This window comes from Thunnus thynnus, chromosome 9 (genome assembly GCF_963924715.1).
Source record: "Thunnus thynnus chromosome 9, fThuThy2.1, whole genome shotgun sequence".
NCBI lineage: Eukaryota > Metazoa > Chordata > Actinopteri > Scombriformes > Scombridae > Thunnus > Thunnus thynnus.
The window spans coordinates 19,110,684-19,138,393 of NC_089525.1; the positions used below are offsets into that span (position 1 = coordinate 19,110,684).

At 39.5% G+C, this 27,710-nt stretch overlaps 1 protein-coding gene across 1 annotated transcript; it reads left to right on the forward strand.

Moving 5' to 3' along the window:
* Window positions 1–2,290: 2,290 nt before the first annotated feature.
* f8 (coagulation factor VIII, procoagulant component) lies at window positions 2,291–24,071 on the forward strand. Its single transcript, XM_067599424.1, has 27 exons — window positions 2,291–2,561; window positions 2,928–3,028; window positions 3,357–3,479; window positions 4,583–4,795; window positions 5,735–5,917; window positions 6,099–6,202; window positions 6,543–6,663; window positions 6,746–7,016; window positions 7,115–7,283; window positions 7,409–7,496; window positions 8,621–8,838; window positions 9,048–9,189; window positions 9,286–9,495; window positions 10,738–11,543; window positions 11,672–11,814; window positions 12,511–12,676; window positions 12,787–13,026; window positions 13,283–13,511; window positions 13,600–13,782; window positions 16,301–16,417; window positions 19,936–20,007; window positions 20,249–20,334; window positions 20,442–20,597; window positions 21,667–21,811; window positions 21,933–22,075; window positions 23,035–23,217; window positions 23,632–24,071. Exons 1-27 carry the CDS (start codon window positions 2,425–2,427, stop codon window positions 23,785–23,787), a joined length of 4,905 nt encoding a protein of 1,634 aa, XP_067455525.1. The 5' UTR covers window positions 2,291–2,424; the 3' UTR covers window positions 23,788–24,071.
* Window positions 24,072–27,710: the final 3,639 nt, after the last annotated feature.

The following is a 27,710-nucleotide window of genomic DNA, read 5'->3' on the forward strand; positions in this document are numbered from 1 at the left end:
ACTGAACAGCAATCCAAAATATTCCACTTTAACATTTTACCAGTGTATGTAGCAGGTATGAACATATTGGTTGTATGTTTGGATGAAACATCCATGAAAAGCCTATACACAAGAGGGTACCACAATTTCTAATAAGACACCCCTCACAGATTGTAATTAATGTTTTTATACATCATAAAGCTCATAGAATGAAGTTAACACATGCAATACAAGTAAATACACACACAATGATGCCATAGTGTAGTATCAAAGGCACATAAAACAGTACAGCAGGCTACCCGCTCTACCACTTTTAATAAGGCAACCATCATGAAGGCTTTGTTTGTTATAAGACTTTATAGATCTGTTATAGGCCACCAATGACATATATAACCACTGTTTAATCAGGGAAAACTGACTGAGCATTAAGCTCTTTTACAGCAATGACCTGAGTTCACATTCATAGGGGCTATACAGTATATGATGACTACCACAGTAATAACAATAAAATGTCAAATAAAGCAAATAACTAGCAGACAAATAAACAATAAATAGCAACCATGTCTATGAATCAACCAAAGCAGGAACACTGTACAACAACAATATCATCCAGCAGACATTTAAAATGATCCACTGACACATACCTGTCCAGTTTCAATACCCCTTGGAATTTCTTACATTTATTTGGTGCAAAAACCATAAAAACTAATTTGCCAAGCTGAGTATTGATCTGAGGAGTTTCAAGGGATATAAATTCCTGTGAGCGTGTTTTATGACAGATGGATTTGGGTTTTAAAAGAGAAGTGAGGTAGAAGGGTTACTTGCCTAGTAAAGCCTTATAAACAAAAAGGAGGCAGTGTCCTTCCCTTCTATCACTGAGAGAAGACCATCCCACATTCTGGTATAGTTCACAGTGATCATGAGTAATAAAATGTAGTGAACTGTGGTAAACTGTATCAAGTGATTTCAACATGGATGGGGCTGCATGCATATACACAATATCACAATAATCTAAGACTGACATTATAGTTGATTTTAGTTGATTGAACAATTGCCATTCTGTTTTCTAAAAAGAAGCATAACCAGATCCTGTACAGTGCACCCAGTTTAATTCTCACCCTCTTTGTGAGTTCAAGCACATGTGTTTCAAATGAAAGCTTATCATCTAGCCAAATGCCCAGGTATTTGTAATCTTACACTCTTACACTCAATTTGGGCCCTGAATACTGTTGGCGTGATGATCATACTTTCTTGACCTCATAAATGACATACATTTAGTCTTGGACTCACATAGAACCAATCTAAGATTTTTCAAGGATGTCTAGACACAGTCAAATGCACACTGAAGATTTGACAGAGCTTGTTCCACAGATGGCACATAAGCATAAAGAATGGTATCATCTGCATAAAAATGTGCTTTACAATTGTCTACTGAGGCACAGATATCATTGATATAAAAGGTAAACAACAATGGGCCTAAAATTGAGTCTTGTGGAACACCATATTTTAATCCTAGAACCTCTGACTTCAATCCTGTAGCATCTATGCATTGTGTTCTATCAGAGAGATAGTCCCGAAACCATTTACGGATGTCTCCTCAAAACCCATCAAGGCCAATTTATCCAGAAGTAGTCTGTGATTAACAGTGTCAAAAGCATTTGATGAATCAATAAAAAAAAGCTGTACAATGTTTCCTACTGTCAAGAGCAGAAACTCTCATTTACAGCAACAGTTGCCGCTCTAACAGTTGCAGCAACTATTGGGTTGCCAGGTGGTGGAAATTCCCTTTCTATTTTGTAATAATTCAGTCATAAATGTCTGTAATTTATTAATAAATGTTTTCTGATAATCCATTAAGGCTTTGGTTATAAATGTTAACAAGATGTGTTTTTCGGGAGGAGGATAAACAGCAGATAATGGGATTTTCACAACTGGAAACACAGAAGTTGCTTTCATTAATGGCTTATAACGGATCTATAAAGCATCAATTAATTATTAATTGAGTTACAGCAAACAAATCCTCCATGATGGGCCCCTTATCGGAGGATAGAGGAAGATTTTTTTTATGTTTAAAACTGTTTTATTTTATATAATATATTGCATCATTGTGTGTGTTTGTATTTATGTGTGGTACGTGTTCACTGTATTATATCAGCGCATTACTACAGAGGCATATTGAGTCCAAGACAAATTTCCCCTCCCGGACAATAAGGTCTTATCTGATTCTTTCACAGCAGAGCGTGAGCAATCTCACTCACACACTCTTGGTGTGTAACCAGCACGCGCCCCCACACGCCCCCACGTGCAACTTCAGTTTCCCAGTTATTTCTCCTCTCCTCTGCCCACCCCCAGCCCTTTAAATATTTCAGCCCGCGGGAAGAGCACCAGAGCCGGGACAGACTTTTAAGTGGGGACACCGTGGAACCGACAGGTGCGCACACCGCGATGCAAGCGACGTTTCTTCTGCTGCTGCCGCTCCTCTGCTCCGTCGCAGAGGCTGCTGTTAGAGAGTATTATATTGCAGCTGTAGAAATCGGTTGGGACTATATCCACGACGATGATGAACCAGCGACCGACCAAAGGTGAACTTTTTTTTTGTTGTTGTTTAATTTGAACAACTCACTCCTGGTGGGCAGCACACTGCATGAATGTCCTTTCTGAAATGTCATTTAGTCCTCATATCCTGTTTCCAGAGGTCAGTTCTGTTAAATCAACTGGAAAAATACAGCAACAGGGATTAGGACAATTAAGCTTGCTTCCAATACAAGTTCATGTTTTTTAGGAATTCATTAGAAAGTATTAAACATAATAACAAATTAACAATGACTTAAGACAGGTAAAATGAATGAAGGGGGGTGTTATAGTGTTTTCTGGCAATTGTCTCATCTATTTTAGTAGTTTGGTTTGGTTCAAGTGATTTTTATACCTTATTTTGTTGTTGTTTGTAGGAGAAAATTCAAAGATATTCCTCAAAAATATATCAAGGCAGTTTACAGGGAGTACACAGACTCCACATACACTGTCCCCAAGCCGAGACCAACTTGGACAGGTAGGTCTCCACTGATGTTGCTCTTTATTATACACTTCTTGCGTCTTTGAAATATCTGATTACTTAAAACATAGACTTTCTGTCATTACATCAGTTTTTGTTAGGATTACAACAACTCCAACAACCAATATTTTTGAGCACAAATTAAATACAGAAACAAACAAATCAGAACCAGAACCTGAAATCTCATACAAATATCATACTTTTTTAAAGACAGGACACATGTTGAACCTTCATAGTTGTCAGTTCTGTTTAGAGCATATACAGAATATCTTCAGATTTTTTTTTATTACTAATTGTTAAAGAAAATTGTGTCACATGGTTGCAGGTATTCAAGGTCCGGTGATCCTTGCCCAGGCTGGCGACAAGGTGGTGGTCCACTTCAAAAACCTGGCCTCTCAGTCCTACAGTATCAGCCCTGTGGGGATCACCTACTGGAAGCAGTCAGAAGGTACCGAACTGAACTTTTTTCATTTCTCTCTTGCACACCATCACAAAGTGTTTGTTAGTCAGCAGCATTCTGTTCTGTTTGCGCAAGTTGTGACCAAGAGCTTGACTCATAATCAGTTTTCTATGTGAAGTCTAGATTACACCGTAGATGACACAATGGCAAAAACACAAAAAGCTTATAAACTCACTCTTCTGATGCTACTGTAGATTAAGGAGGAATCTTAGTCAGACCGCCACACGCAACCACAAGCGTTCATGGGAAAATTACTGTTTATTATGACAATATACACAGTATACACGATAAACCAATACACAGGAATAAGGATATAAAGGTTGCCTCCTTGTTCTTAAGAAATTACTCAGCAACGGTTTCCATTATCTTCTGTGTGCAGATTTGTAGCCGCATGTTAGAGCCAAAAGGTCAGGTCAGCCTTACAGCAAGAGTGTGAGTATGAAAGAAAGGCAGGAAACTAACTTAAGTATATAAAACAATTTTTAAAAATGTGGGTTTAAATGCCTTTAAAATACAAAACAAAAACAAAAAGCAATTGCATATTTTGTCTGAGAACTCACAGAGGCGTTATTCATATGAGAGAAGGCACTGGCATGTGTCCTAATGCATGTCAGCTGTAGATCCAAAGCAGTCAGTTCCTGTAAACGGCTCACATCTTCCTGCCACAGGGTAGATATAACTATGACTGAGTTTATCATAATCGGAGAAGCTGCTTCTGTCACGTTCAGGAATGTGCTTTCATGAAGCAAATCTAATCATGTCAATGTGTAACATGTAGGGTGAGGGAAAGGTTGTTGCTTGTGTGTGCGTGTTGCTGCAGCATACACTGCGGTCTTGCTGATACAAAACATCTAGTTTTATTTCCTGTTTTAGTTACTTGACAATTTCTTGAGTTTTTTTTTGTCCTTCAGGATAGTATCTCTTTGAAATTACAATTACTTTATGTATTTTTCCCAAGGTGGATTTAACTAAGGTGTATGCATTCTTTTAATTGCTCATCTTACCCCACATTGACAGCAGTTTTCCTGCTTTGAGACCACAAGTGCTTCTGAATCAATACAGATGAGTCATGCTGTGTCTTTTCCCTCCAGGAGCCGGGTATGATGACTCCACGGCGGGCCAGGAGAAGGAGGATGACGCCGTCTCTCCCGGTGGATACTATGAGTATGTGTGGGACATCAGCCCAAAGGACGGCCCCACCGCCAGTGACCCCGAGTGCCTCACCTACTCCTACTCATCCCAGGTGGATACAGTCCGCGACGTCAACTCAGGACTCATCGGTGCCCTGCTCATCTGCAAGTCAAGTCAGTGTGTGCGGGAGGTCAAAGACAGTCGACAGTCATGCATTTTGTCTTGTCAATATTGTATCTTTCTATCATGTACTGTTCTGTAAAGCTCTTACTAATAATTGACACCTTGTCTCATCATCTCATTACTCATTAACACATACTCGTATAAACACCATCCAAATTCAGACAGACACAGATTTCAATTGAAGCTTGTTAGAGGATGAAAAATTCTCATTGATTTAAGAAAACTTTCATTAAAAACTGTTTTCCTGGCTAAGTTAGACTAAAATCCGGTGAAAAGGACAATGAGGTATTTAATAATATAAAGGCTAGCTTTATGCTAATACACGCCATCTAGCTGTGACTCGATAGCCTAGCTGTTCTTTCAAGCTCAAAATAGCTATATTGTATTGCTATAGGTAAGATATGAGAGGAAATATAGTCCATAATGCTATGCATATGAAGTGAAGGTCTACTCCAGTGACTTAGTATTGCACTTCTGTAAAATCGGGGGACTTGTAGGAAACAGATTTTTTAAAAGATTGGTCAGAAGTCTGGTCAAAAATATCCTGACTTACTATGACTCAGACTCCAAAAACACAGGATCCTATATTTTGCATGATGCAACTTGATGGCACCTTTCATCAGACTCTCCATTACTGATAATGGCTTTAAAACTCCTTCAGAACTATTTTCACTGGCTGAGCAGTACTCTTCATGACAAGTAAATTGAACTTTATGTGTAAAGTCGGTGGAGTGTCTCTTGAATTCTAGTTTTCCAGTTAGCTGAATTGCAAAATTGTCTATTTATTTCGCAAATGTTTGGAAAAGATGCACTGGAGGTTTATCTCACTCTATAGAAAAGGGGGTGAAAAGTCATTTTTTATTTTTTTATGTTCATTTATGAAATAATTATTACTGATGTACATACTGTATGTGTGTGTGTTCTTCCAGGTGCATTCACAGAAGACGGCCAGAGGAGAAATCCAGCGTTTGTCCTGCTGTTTGCGGTGTTCGATGAGACCAAGAGCTGGTATGGGGAGATAGGGGAGAGGAAGAGCAGAGAGAAGTTCCGGAGGACTGCCGGCAGGAAGAGTTACCACACCATCAATGGATATGTCAACTCTACATTGCATGGTAAATAACCACATCGGCTGCAGCCAGGGAGTTTGTTCCATGTAGTCATATTGTAATGTTAAGTGTTGCTAACACTGTGCGCTGCTGTATCAGTGTCTGCACTGTATGTAGTCTGCACAGGAATTTGTCCTCACTTCCTGTATGTGTGTGTGTGTGTGTGTGTGTGTGTGTGTGTGCGTAGGTCTGACAATGTGTCAGGGCCGTAATCATGTGTTTTGGCATTTGATTGGGATGGGAACAGCTCCAGAAATCCACTCCATTCAGTTCCAGGATCACTCTCTGCAGGTAATTCAGGTTTTGAGAAAAAAAATATTCACAGTAAACAGATTTAAAGGTTAAAGGATTTTTTTTACACTTATGACTTTATGGGCTAAATACTGAAGAAATAAGTAATGGTATAAATATAAAAATGCACTATGAACACTGTGCAGTTCATTGAATTCTTATTTTACAATTAAGATGATTATAGAAAAGAAAAATATTCTTTTGTTTTCCTTGTCACAAATCAATTTCAATTTATCAATTTTGTTTTGCTAATTTATAACTTATGCTAATTTATTACTTATCATATTCTTGCTCAAACTAACTGTGTTAAAGAGTAGAACATTCGCTTTGGTTTTTCCAGGTTTTGAACCATCGAAAAGTCACCATGGAGGTGACCCCTATGACCTTCACCACTGCAGAAATGAAACCCTCCACTGTAGGCCGCTTCCTGATCAGTTGTCAGATATATGCTCACCGCCACGGTAAGAAAGGCCGATTCAGATTGGTTTCCCTGCATCCTATGAATCATAACTGATTGCTAATTTGCACTGTTGCTGTGTCAAGATGGCATGAACGCTTGGTTCACGGTGGAGAAGTGCCCAGACCCCGTCGCTCTGCCGGGGCCTGACATGCGTAATGTCAATCACGGGGATTACGAGGACGGCGGTGAAGATGAAGATGATGATAATCTGTTCAACACCATAAGCTTTCAAGCCATGAAGCCACAAGTGCAAGCCAGAAGCAACAGGGGACAGCAGTATAAAATCTGGGAGCATTACATCGCCGCTGAAGAGGTCACCTGGGACTACGCTCCTCATCTCAAACCCACAGACAGGTAGGAGAAAGAAGGAAGGGGGGAGGAAGAAAGAGAATAGGAATTGTTGATTTGAATTGAATTGATAATTTTAATTTCTTTTCTCTTTGCCACATCAGTGAGTTGCAGTCGGGATATTTGCCTGCAACTCCTCATCACCTCGGCTACAAGTATAAAAAAGTGGTGTATGTAGAATACACAGACAGATCTTTCACTCAGAGGAAGAACCCTGACAAGATAACACTGCTGGGTCCATTGCTGAAAGGAAAAGTCAACGATCAGGTCCATGTAAGTGAGTCAAAGGCAGAAAATATGGGAATTTGTGAATAAGGGACTTGAGCTAAAACAGCAGAATACACAATCTTTGTATAACTTTCTATTGATCTTCCACTGGCTTTGAATTTTGTTTCCAGATCACATTCAGAAACCTGGCCAGTCGCCCTTTTAACATCTACCCCAATGGCCTTTCCAAGATCTCTCCAATGCATAAATCCACAAATGGTAAGCTTAAGCACCGACACAAATCTTGTACCTGTAAAATTTAATTGGTTCTCTCACAGTTTGAGTGCTCCTAACTTAAAGGCTCAGTGAAAAGGCAGTTAGAGTGTCTTTAGTCTTTAGATGTATTTCTGAGTGAAAGGGGAAGGGTATCATTTCAAGTGGAATTTTCTAATTATTTGGGGATTTGATTGGATTGTTAAAAAGTGGCCAAACTAGCGTGAGTCTCTGGAGGATTATTGGACTCTAAATACACCTCCCCAGCTGCGCTATATTACAAGGCAGAGAAGGAGCAGAAAATTAATAAGACCTCAACCACAAAGTTTTGCCCTCTGAAATCTGAACAAACACCCTCCACCCATGACCCATTATTTCATTAACTACTACAATCTATGGGTAGTTATATGATGAGAGGGATTTTATATATACAGTAAATACTTAGAAATGCTTTTTTTTGTTACACATATTTGGCATATACCAAGATATAAGTAATATATACAGTACCAGTCAAAAGATCTGAGTGTTTAAAGCCACTATGTGTACAAATTTAACTTTGACTTTGATGCCCCCAAAAAACAGGCTGACATCTACCTTCACTCCAAAATCTTCCAACCCACATCACTGGGATAGATGGGCTGAAAGCAACACATAGACTGTGCCAATATTCACTAGCATTATCTCTCATTTTTCTGCAACCAAAATTATGCAATTTAAGTACTTTGAAAGATGGTATAATAACAAAGAAAATCTACATCTAAATACAAAAGTTTAAAATTGGGAAGTCCTATCACAGGAAGTCCTATTACAAAATATTAAAATACCTGTGATATATAATAATAATAATAATAATATACAAAATCAAATTCAATTGAAAAGGAAATATTTCATTAAAGGCGTTCTTTGCTATTGTAGTTATTTTGTGCAGCATTGTATTGGACTCTTTCTCTGCTTACATTTTTACTCCTAGTAATATTACTATCAGCAATACATGATTTAAAACCCCCCTAATCTTGTAGTTGTAATTCTGCCACCAATGATGGAGTGCATTTTGTATTCTGTGTGTTTGCTTTGTAAACATTTCAAATGCCCAATATCAAAGTTTCATCTAAACTCATCAAATCAAACAGCTGCAGAGCAGGACCTGCACTCCATGGGAGTGCCCCCCAACGAGACGTTTGGCTACATTTGGAGTCTAACGACAGATGACGGGCCCTTGCCGGGGGACCCTCAGTGTCTGACTCAGCTGTATCAGAGCACTGTGTCCCCAGAGAGGGACTTGGCCTCAGGGCTGGTGGGCACCCTGCTGATCTGCAAGTATGATGCCCTCGACAACCAAGGACGCCTGGTAAGAAGAATTATACATTTATGTATTGATTCATATGCTGAAGCTGCACATATATCACTTGTAGACACACTGCTTTATACATGCTAAAGCCCTAAGAAGAGTCTAAATGCAAGAAGATGCAAGCCGAAATGCTGCCTTTCACCTGTTCTTATGTAATTTAATATCCTGTGTCTCCTCTATTTTTATCTATTATTTATTGTTACATGCAGTTGGGGCCAGATAAAGAGTCGAGCCTGATATTTGCTGTCTTTGATGAGAACAGAAGTTGGTACATCAACGAAAACATTCAATCCAGTCAAAACTCCTCCTCCACTTCAGATGCTGAATTTTACAACTCCAACGTCATTTACAGTGAGTTCACCTTGGAGTCACTTTCCAATCTTCTACTTCGAGCTGAGCTGAAGTGAAACAAAAACATGCTTGTGTTGAATTTCCATCTTCCTCCAGGTGTGAATGGCATTATGTTCAGTGGGCGCCAGTTTGTGATGTGTCAGACTGATGTCACCTTCTGGCACGTGGTCAACGTGGGCACCCAGAGTGACTTCATCTCTGTCTACTTCACGGGAAACCTCTTTCAGTACCACGGCCTCTACCAGTCCGTCCTCACCCTCTTCCCCATGACTGGCGTGACTGTTCCCATGGAGACCGAGCTGATAGGTAATTGAAGTTTTAGTTATATACAATTCTCTGTGAAAGCACAAACAATCTCATTGGTTAGATAATGTTGATGGGTGTAACCAAACTTAAAGCAACTAATTAATTTATGACTTTGAGATTTAAGATAATGGAAAGCCACAGACTATCTGACATAGATCATGTTTGGCTGGCATTTGTGGCTGGTCATAACCTGGAATGTCAGCTCTGCTAACTATAGGTCCAATATCTAGATAATGCTAAATGTAGACTGCAATTGCCTCAAATTACAAAAATGTCCCTAAATCTGACACAAATATACAAACAGGATTATTTGGTATAAAATAATTTGACATCATGGTGTGTCTTGGAAGCCTGTACTCCAGTGTAACTTTGATGCAGTAGAAATATATTATTAACAGCTAGAGTTCCCACAGAAAGAAAAAATAAAAGATAAAATTGTTCAGATACACATTAGATTCAGCAGCTAGTTTAATATGTTTACATACAGTTTATATATTTGGACAAACATAAGAAAATAATGATTCTAATTAGGAATCTAATAAGGGAACACAACACTTGACTTGACATCTTATCACAGTCTCTTGACTGAGGAGGTTGAGAGTTGATTTTCCAGTCAGTACTTTGTACATCATGGTAAAATCTATATGGTCTATAAGCTGACAGTGTAACAGACAGAGTAGGCCTACGCTGCTTATCCCGCTTCAATGCCGATATAGTTAACAAATCATTTAAGCGAAAGACTACATAAAACAATCCATCTCAAACATACTGCGAATTGTTGCTTTGGGCTGACTGGGTTGCAGTATTTACTATCCTGAGGTTTAGGATTGTAGTAGAACATTTAGGGCCTCAAACAGCACTGCTGACGCACTTATTAAAGCCACTATGTGTTAGTTTTAGGCAGCATTAGGAAAGACACTGTGGCTGACTCCTGTTTTCTACAAACAAAAATTTATTATCAGAATCATTTCAAAGATAATAAAAATTCTACACACACAACATGTTTTTTGTACTGGCATTTCAACAGAGATTCTTACTCTTTGTCTGGAAGTGTAACACACACCGACTGTGTTGCAAATCAGAGCATCATTCAGTATGTGATCAAGTAGTCAAGATACAGTAGCACTGCCCATCAAGACCACTGTCCTATTACCCAGTCTAGACACTTCAGGATATGCCTGTCTTTTTTCCACCCCAAGACACAACTGAGACATATTTACTCTCACGTATCTCTTCTCTCAGGTGAGTGGGAGATCAGTGCCTTCGATGGCAGCCTCAAGAGCCGAGGGATGAGCATCCATTACACCGTTCGTCCTTGCAACAACGGAGACCTAGTCGATCATGATGGGGATGAAGACGATTTCTTTTACATCGATCAAATAAATCCAAGAAGTATTAGACCTCAAAATCGCACAGTGATGGTTAGAGTGTGCAAGAAACCCCTTGCTAACGATACTCAGTCAGCAGTCACCACTGGTCAAAACATCACTGTTGATGGAGACTTAGCATGCGAGCTGAAGAAAGTGACGAGGGTGACTGAGGGAGGAATCCCACAGGATATCTTGGAGGAACTAGAGAGAGGGACTGAACATGGAGGTGAAGGAGGCAACAGACGGAGACGACAGGCAGAGGGAAACTGGAGGGATGGAGACATCAGCTCTGGAGCCACAGAAGATGGAGAAACTGGGATAGAGGTTGAAGGAGAGGGTATGGAAAATAGGACTAATACTGGTGCTGAGGTACAAGCTGAGGAGGGGAGTGAAACGTCAGGTGAAAAGAATGGCACAAAGGAAGAGCTTAAAGACAGCAACGAGATCTTACTGGACGGTAATCCACTGCTGAACACAAAGGTCTCAACTGTAGAAGGGAGGGATTCAAAAGAAATGGATCGAAACTTAGTGCCACAAAACCACATTCAGACTAAACCTGAGCGACAGACAGTGGATCTGCTGGGTCTGGATTACACCTACACTGCTGATAACGACAACGCAACACAGACTGATCTGTCTCTAGAGTATGATGACTACAGCGATGACTACAGCGAAGAGGTACTACTGTCTGTGTGTGTGTGTATGTGATGCATGTTCCCATACAAGTTATTCCATACACTGCATATAAGTGCCACAAACCCAAACGTCCCCCCTTCACCTACAGTAAATGCTGCATTTTATTTTAGGTGAACAGCACATCAGGTATATTTGCCACAGGTCACGTGGACCCACGCTCCAGAGGGACTAGATATCGCAACTACTACATCGCTGCAGAGGAGATCGCCTGGGACTATGGCATCAGAAAACCACATCAGCTTATCAAACCAAGGTAGGGATTATATGTCGTCCATAAGTCTGTGCTGGACTTAATAAGAATAGTTTGACGTTTCTGGAAATAGAGTGTTCGCTGTCTTGCTGAAAGTTAGACAAGAAGATTGATACTACCCTCACGTCTAAATATGAAGCTAGAGATGAGAGTTAGCCTAGCTTAGCGTAAAGACTGTTGGCGGGGGAAATAGCTAGACTGGCTCAGTCCGAAGTTCAAAAATGTACTGTTACCAACAACTCTTAAGTTCACTAATCAACATATTGTGTTTTGTTTGTCCATCTAGATACAAACAGAAATGTCAAAGGACAGTTTGTGGTTTTACAGGGTGCTGTAATGTCAAACAGCATCATACATCACTGTGAGGTTGTCGGGAAATAGTTACTCAACAAAATGTTTTTTCTGTCCTGTTTGACTGATTAAAAGTTTGACATTTCTTTCTATTTCTTGGCTGGGAAGTCACTGCCAAAAAACAGTCCTATGTAGTAATAGCAACATGACGAATTGTTGTTTTTCACTTTGGTTTTTAACAAAAAACAAACAAGATATAACATGTTAATTAGTTTTAGAGGTGCTGGCGGGGGGCTTTGTTACCTTTTGTCAGAGTCAAATGTTGAACTATTCCTCCTCCTCCTAATTTCCAATACATTACCCTAACATCCTAAATGGTCATTTTTAACTGTGTATTAACCCCTTTAGAGAGATGCGTCGCGGGATGAGGAAGTTCCTGTCAGAGTATAAGAAGGTGGTGTTTCGAGCCTACAGAAATGAAGACTTCCGTGATCCTGTAGGCAGAGGAGAGCTTCAGAGTCACCTGGGAATCATGGGGCCTTTCATCAGAGCTGAGACTAATGATGTCCTCACTGTGAGTGAGGCTATGAATATACATATACAGCTCTCTGTTCAAAACTGCTTTTTAAAACACCTAATGTTGGTGTTTGGTGACTTATGTTTTCTACTTCTGTCTTATTCAAGGTGGTCTTTAAAAACAAGGCATCCAGGCCTTACTCATTTCACCTGCAGGGAGTGTATGACCGCAGCCAGGGGGCTGGCGCTTCCCAAACCCATTCCTCCTCTGCACCACCCGGGGTCCCAGGAGAGCCTGTGGCTCCTGGGGAGGCCCGGACTTATAACTGGAGAATAAGCAAAAAACAAGGTCCCACTCAAAGTGAATTTGACTGTAAGGCTGGGGCATACTACTCCACTGTGGACAAGGTCTGTATAGGCCTGTTTCAGTGTTATGTTTCATGGCTATTCTTAGGGGAATCTGTATTATCTTCTGTTTTGTCTTTGACTTCTGCATGTGCAAATCAGTATTATAGTTTTGAAATTTTAAGTGTTTAGCCTTAAGTGAGGCAGCAATAGTTCTTTTTGTAGGTTTGTTTTTTTCATTTTTGTAAATTCATGCTAAAAACATCAGCTATCATTATATAATAAGCAGAAAATACATATTTCTTCATTTCTGTTCCAGGAGAGGGACCTTCATTCAGGTCTGATCGGCCCACTGGTTATCTGTAAACCCGGTACCCTGCGGCCTCGTCTGAACACGCAGCCAAACATCCAGGAGTTCTCCCTTCTCTTCCACACCTTTGATGAAACTAAAAGCTGGTACCTGGAGGAGAATCTGCAGCACTACTGTGTCCCGCCATGTCAGGTGAACCCTGAGGACCCGTGGTACCATATCACCAACAAGTTTGCAGGTGGAGATAATATAGTGGATTGTCGGTGTCTTGTTGTGATTAGCTGTCATACTTTTTCCTCATAAATAACACCCACCTTTTTCCACAGCAATAAATGGTTACGTGGCAGAGACGCTTCCTGGTCTGTTGGTGGCCCAGCACCAGTTAGTCAGGTGGCATCTTCTGAATGTGGGAAGTGATGGAGAGTACCACGCTGCACACTTCCATGGTTTGCCTTTCACTGTTCACACTGAACAACAACACCGCATGGGAGTCTACAACCTCTTCCCTGGTAAATACACGCACATATTGATATTTACAATATATGTATCATATTTATATACACATTTATAAATACGTTACATACAACCTCAACTCTATTCTTCGGTCTGAACTAATTCCACAGGAATTACTGTATGTATAAACGCATACATGTGAATCACAAAACTCTTTAATATCAACCACGTTTTGTTACCTGGCAACTAAGCACGTGAGCCCAGGTGCGAACACAGACAGGCTGGAGACAGGATTGAAGTAAGACTAGTTATTTTCAGGACTGCAAGGTTAGAAGTTTAGCCAGGTGAGGTCCAGGGAGTGGTTCAGAGCTGAGCCAGGCGGAGCAGACAAGACAAGACGAGGAGCAGGAGACAGGGGCCAGAGGGCAGAGCAGGTGGAAGTGCGGGGAAGAGAGAAACAGGTTCAGACTGAGTACAAGGCCATGGGCAATTAGCAAAATGCTCATGCAGACAAGAACGGCTGGGAGCAGAGTAGGGGAGAACGGGGTAACATGAGCCACTTTTTACATTTGATGATTTTACTGCAAAATGAAAGTGTATTTGTTTCAAATAAGAGTAACTATATATACCCCATGGAAATTAAAACAAGTTATCTAATTACTATGGGTTTAGAACCATGACCCATCAAAAAAAGTTAGTCCAATGGCACAACTCACCCCAAGGTAGGGGTAAATTGAGCGCTTTATGGGTAATTAGTGCTACCATTAAATACTGATATAAAAATTACACAAAATCAAACAAATTTGAGATCATTTTGAACTTTATTAATGCCATCAATTTAACAAAGGCAAAAACTCATACTTTTCAGTAAAATTATATGTTTGTGTCCTGTTGTTCAACATGTTACCTAAACACTTTCGGTAAAGATTAAACTGTGATCTTTGTGTGTTAGCTACAGAAAGAATATGTGTGTAAATGTGCTTTTGTGTATACAGACAGGTGACAAATTAAAGGAAAAACTGGTCAAGGTCTGAATGCTTGACCCCTACCGTGAGGGGATCTGGGGGCTCTGTTATGCTTTGGGGGGCATTTTGCTGGCATGGTTTGGGTCCACTTGTCCCCTTAGAGGGAAGGGTCACTGTGAATCAATACAAAGTTGTTGTGAGTGATCACCTTTATCCTATGATGAAACATTTCTATCGTGATGGGAGCGGTCTCTTCCAGGATGACAGTGCCCCCATCCATAGGGCACAAGGGGTCACTGAATGGTCTGATGAGTATGAAAATGATGTGAATCATATGTTATGACCTTCACAGTCACCAGATCTCAACCCAACTGAACACTTATGGGAGATTTTGGACTGACGTGTTAGACAGCACTCTCCACCACCATCATCAAAACACCAAATGAGGAAATATCTTTTTGAAGAATGTTGTTCATCCCTCCAGAAGAGTTCAGAGACTCGTAGAATCAATGCCAAGGAGCATTGAAGCTGTTCTGGCAGCACATGGTGGCCCAACACCTTACTAAGACACTTTATGTCATCTGTCTGTATATACAGCATGTTTGTGTGTGGCTTAAATTTAACATCAGTCAACAATTAGGTATTTATTCATCAACATTGTAGCACTTGTAACATGGATCAAACATTAACATGAACAGGGTCTCTCGTCTCTAGAACATCAGAAAATCATTTTTGGGGGTAAACTGAGCCATTGACTCAACTTGCCCCAATGTCACTGGCATGTTTTACTCCACAACCTCCATTTTGATAAAACTGTTTCACACAGTGGCTCAGATCCACAGTTATGCTAAGTTTATGACCTTGTTTTGTAGCTTACACTGACTTAAATTAACATGTAATAATGTCCAAAACTTATCTTTTTTAATTAAGATACAAGATTGATAACTTTAGTAACATGATGAATTCACTTGGCATAACAAGAATCTTTTTTTTTGCTCTGTTTTGCTGACCACTCTCTCCATGTGCTTTAGTCCAAGATGGATTGAGTAATGTGAACTATACTTTCTTAATTTGTGATCACATGATTACTTTTGCTTATGGTTACCTAGATAAAGGGGGTGGCTCATTTTACCCACTGGCTCTACTTACCCCGTTCTCCCCTACTGACTGAACAGAGGCTTTCATCTGGCAGAGCTGAGAATATATAGGCGGGGTTGATTGCAGGATTAGGTGCCATTGGGGGGGGGGTTCTGGGGTTCTGCTCTGACTCTGGCGCACCTGTGTCCACTCAGACAATCACAGACTCAAACCAAACACACAAGGAGAAGAGGGAGAGAGGCACTGGGGGTGTGACAACAATTAGGAAGACACAGATGTGGAGGGAGTGTCTGGGAAGACAGCAAGAGCAGATGTCACATGTTTTTAATTCTAAGGCTAGTAGTAACATTATGGAAAAAGTCCAGTTGTGAGAGCAGTTTCCTAATATGAAGCCTGGCAGAATAATCTAGGTTCCATCCTACTCTTATCTCTGTTCACGCACTTAAACTCTGAAATAGTTATTCTTGACTCTAAATGTATGACATTACTCTCTGTTGCTCTCCCCCTCCAGGTGTGTTTGGCACAGTGGAGATGAGACCCCCCACAGTCGGCACATGGCTGGTGGAGTGCACCATAGGAGACTACCAGCTGGCCGGAATGAGGGCCAAACTACTGGTCTATAATTCACGTAGGTACACATGTCACATACTGTATCTGTGAAAAATATTGTTTCTAATGTAATACAAGCCACAATCTAATATATAATTAGAGTAGGAATAGTGGATTTACTGTAGTTTATTTACTGTAGCTAAAATGTTTCTAGGGACGGCAATGTCAGTCAGTTTGACTAGTCTCCTATCATTTGGTCCAGAGTAAAATATCCCATCAGTAACTGAATGGATTGATATTAATTTGGTACAGATTTCAGGGTCACCAGAGGATGAATCCTGACTTTTCATTTAGGGCCATCAACAGGTCACAATTTCCACTTTAACACACAGTTTATGAAAGGATGTCTCTAAAGTGACTGAGTCAGTAAATTTTAGCATATAACACTTACATGCTAAAATATGTTACTAAAATGCTAAACAAAGTCTCTGAGGCTACTATATGAAGACTGACTGGAACTGGCAGAATATGCTAAATATTACATAATAATCATATATATATATATATTATATATATATATTATATATATTTGTTGCATGCTAACATACTAAGATTTATAAACCAAGAGCTAAGAGAAGCTAAATCTCGTTTTTATTTCAATATTTTGAATGAGGCAAAAGGCAACAGTAAATTGATCTGGCAAAACATCGATAATCTCACAAGGAGATTTTAAACTCAAAGTACAGGGACAGTTAATTGAAGATCATCTTACTGTTGCTTCTGTCTTTAATAATTTTTTTCTTGAGTCTGTAAATGAGTTAGGAAAAAAATTTACGCAAAGGAAACTGGATATTGTTCCTATGGATGCTACACGCCAGGTTTTCGAGCTGGTAGATGAGTTACAAGTAAATAAAATCATCAGCTCCTTAAAAAGCTCCAAAAGTAGAGATGCTTTCCAATTTGACACCATGTTTGTCAAATCACACAAAGATATTTTAACTCCCCCTATTGCTCATTTAATTAACTTGTCTTTTAAACACAGCTCCTTTCCTGATGACTGGAAACGTGCCATTGTCATGCCTATTTTCAAATATGGAGACCGCCTTGAAACCAGTAACTACACTGCCAGTACTCTCAAAGGTTGCTGAGAAAGTTGTCATTAAACAACTGACAACATTTCTTAATACAAGCAATTTTGGTCTACATTATATGCAATTTGGCTTTAGAGCAAATCATTACAACAAAACTGCTACCTTGCACTTAATAGAGCAAATTAAATGGTGACTTGACAAAGGAGGAGTAGTTGGTGCTGTATTTTTAGATCTGCGCAAATTATTCGACACAGTCAATCATAATCTTTTAATATCAAAACTCTCTAAATTTAACTTCTCATCTGGAGCACTGGCATGGACGTCTTCATATTTATCTAATAGGAGACACTCTGTTAAATTTGGTGACACACTGTCCAGTAACATGAAGTGCACAATGGGTGTTTCACAAGGGTCAGTGTTAGGTCCCCTATTATTTAGCCTATATATTAATCATCTCCCTCAACAGTGTCATGATGCAGAGTTGTGTACACACATGCAAAAACAGCTGAGTTAGCTGCTGCAAAGCTAGCGATTGCATTGGAAAGGATCACACATTGGCTTGATCAATCATGTCTGAGTCTAAATGTAAACGAGACAAAGGGTATGTTTTTCTCTAAGACTATGGTACAACCTCCTAACGCTGATATTCTCATCAAAGGTGAAAAAATTGACATAGTTACTGATTTTAATATCTTGGTGTGACACTGGATCCAAATTTGAACTTTCAGAAACATGTTAAAAAAAACGGTTAAAACCATTAAGTACAACTTAGCAAATTTTAGACATATTAGAAACTGTCTCTCTTTGGACGCAGCCAAGATATTTATGCATGCTATGATTCTTTCTCATATGTCTTATTGCATCACATGTTGGGGGCAGGCTGGAGAAACAGCCATAAAACCTCTTGAGTCTTTATACAAATGAACTCTAAAAACTCTGGACAAAAAGCCAATGCATTTCCATCACTGTAGGGTACTGGAGAAATACAATTCACTGAGCTTTGACAATTTTAGATTATTCTCAAAATTGTGCCTAGTTTATAAAATTTTAAATGGTTTGGCCCCTCCTCCACCATGTGACTTTGTGTATACTTGCTCAGTAAGTTCTATTAGATCCTCCAGAATACCCCCTATACTAGATTGTACCAGACCATTTTGTCGCACTGCATTTGGGCAGTCAGCTTTCTGTGTGAAAGCACCACTCAGTGGAATGCCCTACCTGATTATATGAAGAACTGTAGTTCTATCAATGCATACAAGGCCAAATTAAAAAATCAACTAAAGACGAATCAGCTGTGTGACCACTGAGCCTAGTTTACATTATTAATTTTTAATTGACATTGTAGGTGTATGTGATGTGCTGTTGTGTGTGGCTTTGTATTTTGTATGGCGTGTTCTTTGTGAGGTTTTTGTTTGTTTGCTTGTTTGTTTGTTTTTTGGTTTTTGGTTTTTTGTTTGTTTGTTTTTTGCTTTGTACTGTTTGTTGTTGTGTTGTTGTATGTCTTGATTATAATGGACTACGGATGCAAATTAGCTTCAAGCTAACTCCGGTGCAGTGCATCATTTATGCTTAATACTGCACACTGCACATACTAAGATGCTGATGTTACATGCTCAACATTAGCATGCAAACATCCAACAGTTGCTAATGTAGGCTACATGCTAACTGTAGGCAAGTTTTCATGCTAAAATTAGCACTTTAGCATGCTACGTTTAGAATTGAGGTCGGAGCACAGCTTAGCCGCTACACATGAGTACAGTAAAGTACAGCTTAGACTGAAACTGAAAGTTGAGCTGAGTCTGACAGTGAAGAGCTGAGCCTGACATGCTGAGTCTGAGATGTCCTGTAATGGTCACTTTTAAAGAACATAAACCTTTTTGATTTAGTAACAAAATACCTTTTCCTGTTACATCACCCTTATTTTTACCACACTATTGTTAAAGATCTAAAAAGAGAGAAGTCTGTTAAGTTTTTTGTGAGTTCATCATTTTGTTTTGTGTTGTGTAATGAGCCTTGCAGAGATTTTGCAACACCAGAAATGTCATTAATGACAGTTGTAGTAAATGCCTTCACGCTTGTCTCTGCACTTTGAAATGTTTCATCACATCGTATGAATTATGGCAGAGGCTTTTCCCATATTTTAAACACTGTAAAGTATTGAGTTATTGTTTCATTTACGGGGCTTTTTAATAAATGATGATTTCTCACATTACTCAGACAAAAATCTGAGCTAAAATCTGTAAAGCTACACATCATTTCCATAAATGTCAAAATCCCAAATCCGAGTGTACTTGCCCCTTTTCATATACTGTAAAGATTAAGCATGATGTTCTATCAATTTCTGATGGTTTCAGGTAATAAATGGCATTGTTAAAGTGTGGAACCACCTAGTACACCAGTCTAGGTGTATTAAGTAAAGAGAAATGTATTTCGGGAATTTCTGAATGGGATAATTATGTGCACCTTCAAATTTGACATGCATTAATAAGCTGGAATTTTCATGCAGGGTGTGTCTCGCCTCTGGGAATGAAATCTGGAAGGATAGAGGATTTCCAGATGACAGCATCTGATCACAAACGTAAGACAACATTTATTTCTTGTTGTTGTTTTTTTTTTTTCATTTTATATTACAAGCACACAAGAATACACTTCATACTTGTTTATACTTGCAGAGAGATGAAGCGCTTGCCACAAATAACCAGTGCACTGATGAAAATGATAATAGCCCAGTCATCGCCACCAGGCAGCTTTATGAAATCTGAAAGCCTAGAAATTATTACTAACTTGGATTATAACCATGTTTGCATATGTGTTTCCAGCTGGCTGGGAGCCGAGGCTGGCAAGGCTGGATCAGTCGGGTTATATCAATGCTTGGATGGGCAGAAACAAGATGTCATGGATACAGGTTAGATACACAGATTTCCTCTGCTCAGCATTTACACTGATCTTCGTCATGTTCACATGTAAGCAGAGACGGAGCACAATGAAATGTGATGCCGTGTGTGTTATTAGGTTGACCTCCTGAAGCCCATGCTGCTGCATGGTGTGCAGACGCAGGGAGTCAGATCAAAGCTGAGGGACAACTACATCTCACTCTTCAACATCTCCTACAGCCTGGACCAGGAGACGTGGACCATTTACAGAGGAAACGACACTGGAAAGAACCGTGTATGTCTTCTACTGTGGTAGCATCTGTTACACTTGGGTTAGGGTTACTATTTAACAGCAATAACATGTTGATTCTTCAGTTTTAGCAGAAACTGAACCTGGAATACAAGCAGTAATGGAACAACAATGGAACAGCAGATTAATACACTATGTGCTAAATACACTGATATAATTTAATTGAAGTTCTAGATACAGTATAGAATATGTTATGTGTATTGTGAAAATATCTATTGCGAAATATTTCACAATCAAAAAGCAGCAATTCTTAGGAAAATGAACCATCTCCTCCTAAAAACTGATGCAAAGCAGTTTACTTTCTATTTACCAGAGATGGTGACAACATCATTAAAATAATCTAAAATTTAAACTATCCTACACAACGTGGTTTTGTATTTTTAGCCTATTTACTACAAATTCTGTATATTTAACATTTTTGCAGAGCCAAAGCTTGCTGTTTGGCTAAAAATGTATTTTCTAACCACCAGTCAGACATTGTTTTCAGTTAGTTTCAACTAAAATTTCAAATCAACTTGCAGAGCCTTGATTTATAATCTGGTTGTTGGTAAATTAACATTTCACCTACCTCATAATTTTTGTCAAAGAAGAATTGTCATTGCATGGTAATACATTTGTGAGCAGGTACCATTTTGGAAGCTGCTCTTGGTTGTGCATTTACAATCTCAGAAAATTGATCCAAGAGGACAAAAAAAAAAAAAAAAAAGTTAAACCTAACCCTGCATTAAAAAGGTAGCTGTTCAGTAGCTGGCCGTGGGTGTTTGAGCAGTAATAATGGCACCAAGAAGCAGAGTTTAACCATGGCATGATGCTGTTAAATTGTAAAATAAATACAGTAAAGGCAGATTTTTTTTTAATGTAATGCATTGCCTATCTCAAGCAAGTTTCTAGTCTTTGCAAGTTAAGAGAGAAGGAAACCAACTGTTTCCTGGAATGTTGGAAATCAGCCCAAAAACGTGTGCTCTGTTATGATTTAGAGACTGCTTGGCAGTTACTCATTTGTAGGTCACTACCGACATGATCCTTTAAATCTGTTTGTGTGGCTCTGTTTTAGGTTTTTCGTGGCAACATTGACAGCTCCAAGGTGAAAGAAAACCGCTTCTTTCCACCATTTGTGGCCCGCTACATCAGGATTCATCCATACGCATTTATGCAAAGCCCTGCACTCCGAATGGAGTTGCTGGGCTGCGATCTTAACAGTGAGTTTTACTTACAGTAACAGAATTTATCTCAGTGTTCATTTTAATGTATGAAAGTGCTGAGAATGACTCATGATTTGTGTATGTGTGTGTGTGTGTGTGTGTGTGTGTTTGTGACCAGGCTGCTCTCTCCCTCTCGGGCTCCAGAAGATTTCTGACAGCAGCTTCAGTGCCTCCTCAACTCATTCATCCCTGCTGCGTACCTGGAGCGCCAGCCTCGCCCGCCTCCATCAGGAAGGCAGCGCCAACGCCTGGAGGCCGGAGGTGAGTGGTGTTTTTTTTTTTTTTTTTCATGTCTTAAACACACATTTTAATGAAAAAGCCACGTTGAACACCTCTTGTTTCTCACTCTAGATTAGAAGCCAGTGTTGTCCATAATAACTGCTCTCCTTTCATTATTTTATCCTGTTGTTCCTCCTCTCCTTTCTTCAGCAGCTTATCATTTTCACACTTTGCAGCACTGAGCTGTAGAGGTGTGATTTGTCCTTCTGTTGACTGTTGAGCTTTTATTAAAGGTCACATGCCAAACAGTAGCACTTGTGATCTCTGGCTGAGGTCAGCCACTGTGGGTCAGCAAACAGAAACATAACTTCTACTGAATGGTGTCCTAACAGGGCTGCAAAAGCCTAAAGACTTCAGATGAATAAATATTTTAAAGTTTTTGCACAGTAGCTGCAGCCAGCTTTTCTACATTGTTTTTTAACATTCATCTAAGCAGGAAAACAGAAGAAAACAGGGTAAAAAATATAATGGGACCACCTTGACTTACTTTTCCTTGTTTATATAAATGGAAGAGTTTTGGTTTTAAAAGGAAGGTGGCACTTGGCCCTCTTCTCTTTTATTCAGGGACTTTTCCTGTAGCCAAACAACTCTTCCTTATCAGTGAAAACCTATTTTTATTATGAATGATGGATAAAGGCCTTAAACTGGGGGTGGGGGGAATCTCCACACGAACAGTTAATCTGGTTTTCTCCATGTGAATCCATATTAGTGGAAAAACAGTGGAAAAAGAGATGCGCTGCCAGGAACATGTCCCTTGTTTACCAGTTTCCTAGACGTCTTAGAGAAATGTGGGAGAGGGAGTCCTTGGTTTGTGGTGTTTCCTTTTGCTCTCTCTTTCTAAAAAAACACACCACTCTTATGTGTGTTACATAATTTCTTTGGCTTTGTCTTTTTGTAGAACTTTCCTGTCTTTAATTCAAAACATCTCCTCTGTCCCGCAGTACAATAACCCGCACGAGTGGCTACAAGTGGACTTGGGGTCGGTCAAACGCATCACAGGCGTGGTGATGCAGGGAGCGAAGTCACTGCTGACACCGATGATGGTGACAGAGTTCTCAGTGACCGTCAGTCACAATGGACACTCCTGGAACAGCGTGTTAGAGGAGAGATCCCACGGAGAAAAGGTACACCAAGTTTTCCAGTGTCAGCTCACATGATCCAGCTTCCTGCCTGACCACAGCTCCATAAAACTGTGTATAAAACTGCAGTCACTCCCTCGTTCTTTACTCATTTCATGTATTCCCTCATGTAATCAGTGATGTAGACGGGCTACTCCATCTCACAGTTTCCATTAGTTACATAGATGATTGAGTCACTGTTGTAAAGAGCTGACAACTCACCAAAAGAATCCCATCACACAGTGTTCTAATGTTTTAATGACACATAGTTGACTCAAAGCGGCGTATGAAAACCCCCAATAAAACATATGTGTAAAAAGATTGAAAAAAAGATTGTTTGCTGATTCTAATCTGTATTTATATTTGCGGTCCTTTTGTGTGTCACCTCTTCATTTCTTTCCTCATTTTTTCCCTCCTCAGATCTTCCCAGGAAACAGCGATCCAGACGAAGAAGCTCTCAATGTTTTTGATCCTCCTCTGTTCGGCCGCTACCTCCGCATCCACCCGCGGGGTTGGATTAACGACATCGCTCTGCGTCTGGAGGTGCTGGGTTGCGACACGCAGCAGGGGCTCTGACACACCGCTGGACAAACCCACCAACTGCACGCAGCATAATTTTAGAAATAGCGTAGGTGTAAACGAGGCCTCAATGTTTTAACAGCTGAGCTACAGTATTTAGCTTTGCAGCACACAGCTGTGCTAACTACAGAGCACACCTTTTGAATGTAAGCTTGTGTAAATATTTCAGACTCAGATGGATGTATACAGTTTGAATGGTTGTTATATATCATTGGAAAAGTTTGTATTAATGTATTTTTCTGCTTTATTAGAGTTGAAATAAACACTGAAAGTTTCCCTGGCATTCGTTTCTGGACTCTCTTGTGCACACAAACACAGAACAAGGGCAGACACGCTCCCCTCTCCGATAAAGTCAAAATGTTAACAATTATGTGTGTTTCCAAAAGTCTTATCCAAGTTCAGGTGTGAGTTCAAACTCGAACAACAAGATAAATCAAGTGCTTCTCGATGTAACAGTTTCCTGTCCTGTTCTTCATGTCTATGTCAGGAAAGGAGCTTTTGTTTGCTTTTGTTTTCTTCCCTCTTTCCAGCACATTATCTCTGTTCTCTCCTCATTCCATCTGTCCGCAGTCCAAAATGTTCTCGAACTGTTATTTTGGCTTATCCATCTACACCAGGCACTCCCAGCATAAACAATACAGACACTCCGCTCCAACATTGTTCTGTTACAAGTTAAAGTATGCACTTGTGTTAAACAGAGGAAATCGAGTGTTTGCATGTTCACAGACAAGGATGAGGCTACTGTGTAAGCATGCTTATGTTGAAGCTGTATGTTTTGAGCCTGACTGTGTGAAGGCAGCGTGAAAATACGAGGGGCACCGACCTCTATCACCTTATTATCAGCTGAGGAAGTTTCTAGGCAGGTGGTGTGTTTCATTTGGACGGGACATGCGTTGGCAGACACATGGCAGTAGCACATAATGCCTGGCAGTCACACTTTATCTCTGGAAACAAAAACAGTGTCTGTGTGTCTTTCAGAAACAGACAGAACACCTGTATCCAGATTCCACTAACATTTAACACTCAAATGAAACAGAAGCAAATTCAACAGAGGGGAGCGGAGGACATGGCCTGTTTATCCAGGTGTGATCGCCTATCAGCTGCTGAGATTGTGTTCGCAGCGTGAGAAAGAACCGACTGCATAGAATACAACCCAATCTTATACAGGGGACAGCGTGACCACAGCTGATGGTTTTACATAATTCACTCATGAACTTCACATTTTTGCCATCCAAAGTGTAAAATACATTTTAAAATCGATTTTCTACCTTGCAAGCAGGCTTCAATGCAACTTGAACCTTGATCGAGACAGGTGATCTGAGAGAGAAAACAATTCAACACAATTATTTCTATATTCCAAATTATACATCTGTTGCATAAAATGTAAACAATTGTTTTCATTAGCAATTATTTTGTAGATGTTTTAGTCGTTTAGTCAATAAAATCTCTGAAAATAGTGAAAAATGCTTCAAAAGTAACAAAGAAAACAAAGAAAAGCAGGAAATCATCAATTTGAGAAGCTGGAACCAGTGAATGGTGTTTTTGCTTGATGAAGGACTTCAACACTTAATTGTTTATCAAATTTGTTAACAACCAACCGTGTCAGCACTGATGCAACTCCTCATGTTCATGTGTTTGTGGGAAAATCTAAAACTGGCTGACGAACAGCAAACCTCTTTAATGCAACACACCAAATTCACATAATCCTTTTTTGTCTCAAGTACAGTAAGTACAAATCTCTCTAAGTTCATTTCACTGAAAAACAACAGCTGCCTAGAAGGAAGGAAATGAATTCAAAACTATGTGCTGTTCCTCAGAAAATGGGTGACAGTGGGGTCAAGTACCGTAGGTTTTGTGGTTAATGGGCTAAAACACGCAATCGAGTACTTATGTCCTGTAAAGAATGGGACACCTCAACTTCTTCTTCTTCTTCTTCTTCTTCTTCTTCTTCTTCTTCTTCTTTAGTTTGCAGCAGACCAGAAGTCCAAGCTTGCCACTAATAGCGAAAACAAAGTTACACTTCAGATATTGGGTAAACTTCAGAAAATGTATGACTTTCATCACACCAGTATTCAAATGTCAAAGGTCAATTAAGTTTAGTTAACTACCCTTACTGGTTAACCCTCCTGTTTGTCAGGAACAACAATGGTGTTCCCGGGTCAATTTGACCCAGTGCATGTTTAATTATCCAAAAGATGTCCAAAACCAAAAAAATCCTAACAAGCAGTGTGAATATTTTATTACTAACTCAATTTACATCCATTTACACACACACACAGAGCACACACACACACACACAGTGTGTGTGTGTGTGTGTGTGTTTGTGAGTGATTGGGATGAAATATGTCTCACAGTTGCAAAGAAAAAAATAGTCTGACATTTCTGACACCCTTTTACCTCCAGTTTGACTGCTGGGTCAAATTGACCCGAACAGTATCTATGTGATATAAACATGCAGGGGGTGGTTGCAAATATGTGAGATGAATCATTTTCATATTATATGTTGATTACACTAATTAAGGCAAGCAGAAGAAGTTTCATACTGAAAAAATGCTTTTAACTATTTTTCCTAGATCTTCAAACTTTAAAATGGGTCAATTTGACCCGGAACATAACAGGAGGGTTAAGAAAGACAGAACAGATAACAGAGAAATAGTTCCATCAGATTTGAATTTTCCAAAATTTACAAATCTGTGATTTGTGTGATTTCCTTGACGTGGAACCATGAAGCCTGGTGAGTGATTGCCACACTTTCCTTTGTCACAACCTGCAAATGTGCAACAATACAGTAACTCTACTGAGGAACTGTGATCCTCTGGTGGCTCATCAACGAGGAACGATTCTCATGAGTGACAGGAAGGAAAACTATTTGACACAACAGAAGAAATGACCAGTTTTATCACCCTCTCTCACATCACTTCCTGCCATGGTCCTGGGGGGCCCTGGCTATAAGATAGAAGAAACCAGAAGTAGGCCTTATCTACCCTCCTCCTCCTCTTCTTCTTCTTCTTCTTCTTCTTCTTCTTCTTCTTCTTCTTCTCCATCTTCTTCTTCTCTTTCTTCATCATCCTCTTCTTCTCTTTCTTCTTCTTCCTCTTCTCCTCTTTCCTCATTTTCCTCTTCTTCTCTTTCTTCTTCTTGGTGACATTTACAACACAGTTTGAAGTGATGATGTGTGTGTACAGTACAATAATAGTATACATTGGAACTACAATATACTATTGAGGAAGAGTAAAGACATGTAAATACCTCCATAGCAACTTTACATTTGTTAAGAATAACATTCCCAACCTTAATCTAAGTGCTTATTACTGACATTACGCACTAAACCACTATGATTTGTAGTTAATAAAGTGAATCAGCACTTTGTTGAAATATTGTTTGTATGTGTGCGTCAGTGTGGGCATACTTCTCCGCACAGTTAAGTGCCAGAACTTTCCACTCTGATGACACCAGTAAACTTGAAAAACCTCTGAAAGAACATTTCACAACCACAGAAAAACTGCGTAGAGAAACTCTATCATATTTAAGAGGCCTGTCAAATACTGTAATATAAAAAATAAATATACTATATCATATTGTAGTGTGTTATTTTTGGGTCCCTCTAACTTAAATTTCTACAAATTGTAACTGTGGGGATTTTCATGTTTGTCACCTCAGTGCTCCAGATGCTTTGGACTGTTAAAAACTTTTAAAAACTGTAGTTGTACACAAAAGACAAACATTGGAGAAAAATACTATAAGTATACCAAGATGATGGTTTTTCATTACCATCTCCTCAGCTCCTGTTACACTAAACATATACTACTGTAAACATTATCATGTTTATTTAATGTGACACTTACTTGAAAGAATTACTAATTACTGTACGTATCGTGGTATCCTTCATTCTTAGTAGTATTATTAAAGCTGGAGTGGAA